Here is a 10,000-nt window from a genome sequence, read left to right as displayed (position 1 = left end):
CTGAGCGGACACTTTCTCTCTCTCTCTCTCTCTCTCTGTCTATCACTGTCTATTGCTGTCTCTCTATCTGTCATACATTCACAGTCACTCGCCCTCCCCTCTCTCTTTCTCTCTTTCTCTCTCTCTCTCTCTCTCTCACTCTCTCTCTCTCGCTCTTTCTCTCTTTCTCTCTCTCTTTCTCTCTCTCTCTCTCTCTGTTGATCCCTACCTGTCCCTCAATCTGATTTGTGATGTTAAAAAGCCGTAAGGAGCCGTACGGAGCAGCTGGGTACTGCCGTAGTCAGACTGAACCCATTGTAAACAACCATTATCTCCCTCAACCACTGCACTGCATCATTCATGCTGAGCTCACTGCAATGCTAGCTTGTTAATCACAGCTGTTTGACTGATAATAGGAATTAAAGGAACAGATGCATTCGTTGGGAGAGAGCCAGAGAAAGAGAGAGAGAGAGTTGAAAAAGGATTAATCATTCTCTGTGGTTTTGCTATCATGCTGTTGTGGAAGGCCTGTACATGTTTATACCAAATGATAGTGCGTAATACCTGTCAACATAAAGTCAAGTTTTTTTTTAGGGCATTAGGAGGGATGACATGCAGGATAATAATAATAATGATAACTTTAATTTCTATAGCGCCTTTCAAAAAACCCAAAGACGCTTTACAATTCTAAGGGAAATGATCAGACAGACAAAACAGAAAACAAACAAAGCAAAACTGAAACATTGACTAGGGGCCAAAGGCCTTGGTGAACAGGTGTGTTTTGAGGGCTAATTTTAAGGAGTCCAGGGTGGGGGCGTTGCGGATCACTATGGGGAGGGAGTTCCAGAGAGTAGGTGCGGCCACGCTGAAGGCTCTGTCCCCAAAAGTCTGTAAGGTTGGTGCGGGGGGGGTGGATAGCAGGCCCATGTCTGCGGACCGCAGGTTCCGGGAAGGGGTATGTTGGGGGAGGAGGTCAGTTAGGTACTGGGGGGGGCGCAGCATAGGTCGATGGTTGGAATGGAACCAGGGACACCTTAGTGAACTGACATTTAACATTCTGACTTCTCTTCCTCTCTTTTGCTCTCTCCATCCAGGGAAGATGCAGAAGGATGGCAGGAAGGAGTCGTCGTGTAAACCCATCCTCAAGGTGGAGTACAAGACCTCCAGAAACAGGTATGTGTGTGTGTGTGTGTGTGTGTGTGTGTGTGTGTGTGTGTGTGTGTGTCAGATCATACACTTTACCTCTATCCCTGAGACACACCACATTTAACAGCCTGAACCTTATTATACAAGCACATCCAAATTCTAGCCAAGCTGCTTGACGGTAGGCCCTATTTCATTCTATTGCCATAATAATAATAATTGCCATAATGGTGCTCGGTGTCTTGTCATGACTACGTCTCATAAAGGGAAAGAAATCCCTCATTTCACCTTTTTTTCTTTTTAAAACCTGAACACTGACACTCCACTCTCAGTGTCACAACAAACCGGTAAAAGCCTCGAGGAGCGCCTTGTAGTGCAAATCTAGTTCAACAATTTTAAGGGTTTGTTTTTCTGTATAGTAATGAAAATACTACATGATGAAAATGGTGTTAAAAATAGTAGCCGTTTTCATCATTATTCAGCATGTTTTTTTTGCTGGAGATGAAGTCAGTTGGAATAAACTCCAAGATGTCCTCCACTCGCTTTTTAAAGACAATGTGTTGCTTTTTGAAGATGACGCTTTACTTTTTAAGGACTTGCTGTCATTTTAATTGTGTTCGGGTGTCATAGAGAAGCCATTTTGAAAGCGAGTTGAGGACTTGAAGTTTGTTCTCAAAAAAGGTGTCCTCTATGACACCAGAACACAATTAAAATGACAGCTTAAGTCTTTAAAGAGTAACGCGTTGTCTTTAAAAACTACACACCGTCTTTAAAAAGCAAGACATCGTCTTTAAAAAGCAACACATCATCTTAAAAGAAAAACACATTGTATTTAAAACAGCAACACTGTGTTTAAAAAGAAGCAAGACATTGTCTTTAAAAAGCAACACATCGTTTTTAAAAAAGCAACACATAATATTTAAAAAGTAACACAATCTTTAGAAAGCAACGCCTGGTATCTCCTGACCCTCTGCGACGGACGGCAGCTCCTGGGTGATTGATGTGCGTTGTCGCCTGTTTGGGATGTTTGATTGTGTTCCGTTATCTTTCCCTTTCCCCTTCCCTTGGCTCGCGGAGGACGACAGAACTTTAAGTTTTATAGTTGTCTGAAGTTGGAAATAACAGATCCACCAGCCACTCTACAGGGATGAGAGAAATACAGTCAGGCATAAAAACAGACACCCATGTCGCCTCTGCCTCTCAAGGGGTCCATTGCAGTAGTCTAGTGTGGCTCCCCTCTCCTCCCTTTATCTCCTTCCCTTCATCGTCACTGACGTGTTAGAACTACACAGGTGAAAGCTGATTCCTAGCGGGCGTTGAGGTTGAGGAGAGGTGAAGAAGAGGAGACCAGGAGAGGAACCCACTTTACACTGTTATAATTGGGCCCCTTTGGGTATTAATAAAGTTGTTTTTAATCCAATTTAATCGAATAGAAAAGGATTGGGATGCCGCCAGGGTGTGACCGTGCTTACTAAACCTGACAAAGAAGGACACACCAAGTGTTGTTCTAGTTCGCCACGACCATGTTTTGACCGTGACCGTGGGTGGTTCGAGCTCTGTCCCCCCCCCCCCCGAACTGACTGTATTGATCCTTTGATAATCCTGAGACCCTGGGTTAGTTTTTCTCAGGTCTGACCCGGGTCAGGCCCCAGACAGGCTTAACACGGTTACGCCCTCCGAGAGAGACAGCGAGAGAGAGAGAGAGCGGTGACTCAGTGTCCCACTGTGCTGACTCATTCCGCCCCGGACAAGAGAGATTTATGCTTTGCTCTGCCTCGTGGGAAGGGAAGGCCAGCGCCGGGGTGGAAGATGGGCCAGACAGTCTGTAGTGGAACATGGGCTAGACAGTCTGTAGTGGAACATGGGCTAGACAGTCTGTAGTGGAAGATGGGCTAGACAGTCTGTAGTGGAACATGGACTAGACAGTCTGTAGTGGAAGATGGGCTAGACAGTCTGTAGTGGAACATGGACTAGACAGTCTGTAGTGGAAGATGGGCTAGACAGTCTGTAGTGGAACATGGACTAGACAGTCTGTAGTGGAACATGGACTAGACAGTCTGTAGTGGAACATGGGCTAGACAGTCTGTAGTGGAACATGGGCTAGACAGTCTGTAGTAGAACATGGGCTAGACAGTCTGTAGTGGAACATGGGCTAGACAGTCTGTAGTGGAACATGGGCTAGACAGTCTGTAGTGGAACATGGGCTAGACAGTCTGTAGTGGAACATGGGCTAGACAGTCTGTAGTGGAACATGGGCTAGACAGTCTGTAGTGGAACATGGGCTAGACAGTCTGTAGTGGAACATGGGCTAGACAGTCTGTAGTGGAACATGGGCTAGACAGTCTGTAGTGGAACATGGGCTAGACAGTCTGTAGTGGAACATGGGCTAGACAGTCTGTAGTGGAACATGGGCTAGACAGTCTGTAGTGGAACATGGGCTAGAGTTAGACAGTCTGTAGGAGAACATGGGCTAGACCAGAGGTTCTCAACCCTCTCCTCTGGGACCCCCAGCCGCTCCACATATTTGATCTGTTCCACCACCAGCACACCTGATTCAACTGATCAAGTATAAAGCAATTATGGTTTGTACTTGATCAGTTGAATCAGGTGAGCTGGTGGTGGAACAGATCAAACATGTGGAGCGGCTGGGGGTCCCCGAGGAGAGGGTTGAGAACCACTGGGCTAGACATTTACATTACCCTGGCTTCCTCTCAGGCCTTCCTCGATGGACTCCCACAGATAGACTCCCTTGTCTTGTTGTCACAAGTCTTAGACTCCCACAGATAGACTCCCTTGTCTTGTTGTCACAAGTCTTAGTGTCAGGAGGCTGTCGCTCTCAGACAGGCCAGATATTAATGGAGGCTCAGTAATTGCGGACAACTAGCAGACTTGTAGCCCCTCCCACTAACGACCACTAATGCGAACGACTGACAGGTGTTCTCACTAGTCGCATGTATGAGCCAAATGGCCCCTGGTCTATTCAATATATAGAGGACAGAAGGCTCCTCCTACTTGCAGATTAGCACCTACTTGGGTCAGAACTAGTGGTTTCACTAGAGTTATTCTGACAGGCTTTGTCTTTTAAAATAGACAGTTACAACACTATCACTTAATAAACAATTTAAAACTTTAAACTATTAAACTTAATAAACAACACAGGTATCCACTATTAGTAGTCCAGGTTTACTAGAAGTAGTCTTACTTACTCAAAATGTAGAGAGATGAGTCCACTGCTTAGGTTTCAAAATGTAAGAACATGGGCTAGACAGTCTGTAGTAGAACATGGCCGCTAGACAGTCTGCAGAACCTGGGCTACATGGGTCTGTTACCTCGTGCTCTGCTGAGTTATACTCCTCTTCCCTGGATGTACTGTCCCCATCTCCGTGTTGACATTGAGATGTGTTTCTGCGATCCGTCGTGTACCGTCGGCCCTGGTCTGATTTGTGAACGCGGGGCAGGCGGGTGTTCCATCATCCGTGGTGGGTGGGTGGCGCGGCGGTGAAGATGTTTTATAACCCTCCGTGGCAGAATAAGCCCGACAGCCATGTCTGTGTCTACGGTGCAGTGGAGTGGAGGTTCTGGCGGAGGTATAGGACAATCGGAGGACGAGGGAGGCTCCGAGGTATCGAACACACCTGCTTATTCTGCTCTAGGCTTTTCCGGTTTCCGTTTCACAACATCTTTTTCGAGCCGACAACAGAGGGTAAACAACATAACAGTAAGACCTGAAAGCTGTTGTGTTTTTCGAAATATGCCCCAACCCTAGATTGATGAACACTATGACTGTATGTGACAGTCACGTGACGCCGTTTTTCCCCTTCGCAGCAGCGAGCCGTTCGTGATCTTCTCGGGGGGGCTGTCCTACGACAAGGCGGGCCGGAGGCCCACCCTGACCATCATGCACGGGAAGGCCATCACCGTTCTGGAGATGGACCACCCCATCGTGGAGTTCATGGTGCTCTGTGACACCCCCTACCCTAATGGTGAGTGTGATCCCCCCCCCCCACACACACACACACACACACACCTCAATGGTGTATCTGTGTATCTGTGAACCACCACTCCCCCCCCCACCACCCCAAACCCCAATGGTGAGTGTATCTGTGACCCCCCCCCCCCCCCCACCCCAATTGGGAGTGGAGGGGCTGAAAGGGGGATGAGGGTGCACTCTATCTGCTGGTTAGTGGTCGGTTGACACTGCCCCCCCCCCCCCCCCCCCCACCCCCATAGGAAGGGTAGGAGTGAATCACCAATCACCTCATTGTCTTACACCCTCTCACCCAACAGCAGGGGGGTGGGGTGGGGTGGGGTGGGGTGGGGGGGTTTAAGGGTCACTGATACTCCACAGCATCTGTTGTAAGGGTTTGAAAGGGTGACGGAATGATTATACAAATTACAAAGTACAAGTTGTACACAGACAAATGCTGGTGCAGGACCTGGCGTTGACGGAGTACGGATTCAGACGCGTTAATCCTAAATTGTGGGTCTCTGAATAACTTTTAATGATAGAGTGAAACGGGCCATCCTCGGCTTGATCGACGGTCTTTGTGTGACTGATGAATGCTTACCTCCATCTCTCTCTTGATCTGTCTCTCTCTCTCTCTCTCTGTCTCTCTCTCTCTCTCTCTCTCTCTCTCTCTCTCTCTCTCTCTCTCTCTCTCTCTCTGTCTCTGATCGTTTGTTTAATCACAGTCCAGACTGTGACGTTAATGAGCACCTTGGTGAAACCTTAAACGGCTCTCTGTCTGTCTCGCACCTGTGAAGAACACACGCACACACACACACACACACACACACACTCCTGTGTGATTTGTTTGTCTGTGGGAACCATCAGCTTCCTGTGATGCAGTCATCAGAATTAGAATCAGAATTATTTTTAGTGCCAAGTATATTTGCACATACAGGACATTGACTTGGTGAGGTTGGTGCATAAAACAATAACAATAACAATAAATATGCCTAAAAATAATTTAAAAAGACAATGGCCAAAAGAGCAATAGAACAATAATTATGTAGGCTGTATAATAAATGTAAAACTAATATAAATTACACTGTCAGTTGTATGTGTGTGTGTGTGTGTGTGTGTGTGTGTGTGTGTGTGTGTGTGTGTGTATGTGTGTCTGTGTGACGGGGGGGATGGGGGGAGTGGAAGTCCCAGAGTCAGTGAGAGGCAGAGGGCTTGTTTGTGAAGCCCACTGCCATGGGGAAGAAAGGTGAGCTTTTGGTCTTGACCAGAACCTTTTTCCGGATGGAAGTCTTTGGAAGACCGTGGTGACTGTGGTGGGAAGGTACAGCCATGATCTTTCCTGCTCTCTTACTGGTCCTGCAGTGGAACAGATGGCAGGTTGATGACCTTTCTTGGCTGACCGAATACTTTAGTTTTAGTCTGCCTCTGTCCTTGGCAGTGGAGGCCTCCAACCAGACAGTGATCGATGAGCTGAGGATGAGGACTCTATGATGGACGTGTAGAACTCCACCATCACTTCCTTTCTGCGGCATATTGAATTTCTTCAGCTGCCGCAGGAAGAACATCCACTGCCGGGCCTTCTCATTGATGGAGGTGATATTCTCCGCCCATCTGAGGTCTAATGATTGCATTGTCATGGCAGCGCTGCCAGGAGTCTCTCAACGGCAAATAAACATGAGTCATATAGGGTCCTATCCTCTACGTCCTCCGCCAGAGGCACGGATGCTTTTATTAGCTGTTGTAGACTCGAAGGTGGAGGGTCATTATATACGAAGTGGAACTGTCTGAGTCATTTTCTTACATTTACATTTACATTGCTATGAACGTCTGCATGTCGCAATTCATGCGGAATGTAAACAAAACTCAATTTGGGAGAACATCTCTCGTTATGTCTGTCTGTCTGTCTGTCTGTCTGTGATTTTGTACTCTGTCTGTCTGTCTGTCTGTCTGTCTGGATGTGATCGTGTACTCTGTTTTCTACAGATTTCCAGGAGCCATACGCAGTGGTGGTGTTGCTAGAGAAGGACTTCATCGTAGTGGATCTGATGCAGAGCAAGTATGTGTGACACACACACACACACACACACACACACACACACACACACATACACAGAACATAGAGAGGTACCAAAACAGCATCCAGAGGGTTTAAACATAGACACACTTTATTCGGCTGATCATTAGGCGACAAACTCGGGGGGCCACATATGGCCAAAAAAACTACAGCAAATGTGTCACTTTAGCCTTGAGCGATACATAGATGTCACTCACTCACTCACTCACTCACTAAGGGACAGGGACAAGGATATACATAGATGTCACTCACTCACTCACTCACTCACTAAGGGACAGGGACAAGGATATACATAGATGTCACTCACTCACTCACTCACTTCAGCCAGTCATCTCCTGGACCTGTCATCACTGAGGGACAGGGACAAGGACAAGGCATGCCATTATTGACCCAGTGAGCCCAGTCTTATAATATAATAATAATATAATTAAAACTGTCTTAACCTGGGGGCCGAGGGGGGGCGGGCCCACAGCAGGGGCTCTTGCTAGAATAACAACCCAGAAAGCAGCGCTCACAGGAAACGAGATGCTCTTTAAGTGACCAGGAAGTTAAATGTTATTTACATTTACATTTCGTTTTTGACATTTAGCAGACGGCCTTTATCCAAAGCGATTTGCAAGGAATACATTTTGTCTAAGTAAGCGAATCAGCTAATCAGTCACCGTAGCAAAAAGTATATAAGTACTTATAAGTAATAAATGATTAGTAATACATTTTTAAAAAGTTATAGAAAGAGGGTTTCTTTTGTCAGGGTGGAAAGTGTAGGTTCTACTACTGTGCACATTGCAGCTAACAATACATCACTGCCTGGACGTGAAGTCGATGAAGGTTGTTAAGGTCTGATGTTGGTCCTTGGTTGTTTATGAGCCCTTGATTGTCGGGGTGTACACGTGATTAAGCAGTTGGTAAGATGCTAATGCTAATTAGCTGTTAAAACACACTTAATCGAGTTGTTTTCAAGCAATGTCCTCCATGAGAATGCCCTACGGGCACGCTGGCAATATGCTGATAGACAAATGTACCGTCGCGAGGTTCTATCACGTGATGGAGACAGATGGTGGCATGGGAATATAAATCGTGAGTGTTTGGGTTGTTGGTTTGGGACATACTGTCTCACTAGCATACTGGTTTTCTCTCACGCTTTGGAGAAGTTTTGGGTAGACATAACCCACAGCCCTCTCTCTCCCACAGTTAACCCTATTGTTGAGAAGTTTTGGGCAGACGTAACCCATACCTAGCCTTTAGCTAGCCTCACTGCTGTGAAACTCTCTCTCCCTCACAGCTACCCCATCTTTGAGAACCCGTACCCGATGGACATCCACGAGTCTCCTGTCACCTGCACGGCCTACTTCGCTGACTGTCCTCCAGACATCATCCCCATCCTCTACTCCATAGGGGCCAAACACAAGAAGACTGGTTACAGCCAAAAGGTACAGCTGGAGAGGACATGTTTACACCGGCCATTATAGAAACCAGACAGTTTAAACAGATCTTCAATCAATCAAGTCCCCAATTCAATCCATACACACGTTGTGAGTGATCCTTACATTGTGAGTGATCCTGCAGTGTGAGAGATGTGTGAGTGATCCGACAGTGTGAGAGATGTGTGGGTTCCTGACCGGAGGTTTTGCTGTGTGGCAGGAGTGGCCGGTGGGCGGAGGCACGTGGACGCTGGGCTCCCAGACCTACTCAGAGATCATCATCACAGGGTGGGTGTTCACACTGCGCTCCGACCGCACAGCGACCGCGGGAGGACTGTAAAAAAAAACATTAGCATTACATCATTACATTACATGACATTCTTGGCATTTAAATCCAAAGCGACTTACAACAAATACATTTGTCTAAGTAAGTGAATCATCTATCCATCAGTCATCATAAGAAATGGTAATCTATGCTAGGGCCAGGGGCCATTGGCATTCATAATGCTAGAAGAAAGAATTATTTTTGATTTAGATAAGATAAAACATTAAAAATATATATATTTACAGTAGAGAAACTGTCGAGGAGATGAAGAGGTTACAGGCAGAAGATAGGTAGTGAATCTGCAGTCCTGACAGCAGTGGCAAGCTTGTTCCAAACCGTAAACGTTTATTCGCCATGTTGGATAAATACATTGGAATTCAAGCTCTCAAGCGAAATGTAAACAAACGGACACATTTACATTTTATTTACATTTTTGGCATTTAGCAGACGCCTTATTCCAAAGCGACTTACAATCAATACATTTTCGTTGCAGGAAGAGTAATCTAGCTCGGGCCCGGGGCCACTGATAGAAGGAAAAACGTTCTCCCTATCACCTTCTTCTAAAAAATGTCCTACTAGTCCTACTTTTTTTTTTTTTTTTTACTGGAGAAACTGAGAAACAGTACAAGGGGGGCAATAGAAGTTCTTAGGGACACAGTAGAGGGGAAAGCGGGTGTCTTTAGGAGACGTGTGGTGAGGGTCAGAAGATGTCTCAGGAGGAGCAGTTAAGATTTATGACACGTAGCCATTCCGTTGTGCCATCCGTTCTAGCATACAAATAGTCCTACATCAGTACAGGAATGAATCCCTCATATTATATAATACCTCATATATAACTCCACTCCATTTAAACGGTTCTTTACTTAGTGTTAACTGGATCCAAGCCAACTTCAATGCACTCTCTCTCTCCGCAGACACATAATAATATTGAGTTGTAACCAGTTGTAATGCTTTGACTGGGTCATGGACCTAATAGTCTGGGACATGCCCTCTGTGGTCTGTGGCAGTATAATAGTAGTACTGGTAGTTGACCCCCACAGAGTGTGAGTGAGTTGGACTGAAGCAGGGTGAGCTCTGGACTGTTTAAATCA

At 46.2% G+C, this 10,000-nt stretch overlaps 1 protein-coding gene across 1 annotated transcript in view; it reads left to right on the top strand.

The window, feature by feature from the left end:
- stxbp5l (syntaxin binding protein 5L) overlaps nucleotides 1-10,000 on the top strand; it is a gene marked incomplete at both ends in the record, with an annotated part of 156,459 nt that overhangs the window by 102,356 nt on the left and 44,103 nt on the right. Inside the window, 5 exons of the mRNA XM_080535581.1 lie at nucleotides 1,074-1,152; nucleotides 4,948-5,105; nucleotides 7,073-7,145; nucleotides 8,446-8,593; nucleotides 8,805-8,872. Of these exons, the coding sequence (XP_080391707.1) occupies nucleotides 1,074-1,152; nucleotides 4,948-5,105; nucleotides 7,073-7,145; nucleotides 8,446-8,593; nucleotides 8,805-8,872 (526 nt within the window). The remainder of the gene's footprint in view (nucleotides 1-1,073; nucleotides 1,153-4,947; nucleotides 5,106-7,072; nucleotides 7,146-8,445; nucleotides 8,594-8,804; nucleotides 8,873-10,000) is intronic.

This window comes from Nansenia antarctica (assembly GCF_963989245.1).
Source record: "Nansenia antarctica genome assembly, chromosome: 7".
Taxonomy (NCBI): domain Eukaryota; kingdom Metazoa; phylum Chordata; class Actinopteri; order Argentiniformes; family Microstomatidae; genus Nansenia; species Nansenia antarctica.
The sequence above is the reverse complement of the archived record's forward strand: the minus strand, read 5'-3'. Positions and strand labels throughout refer to the sequence as shown.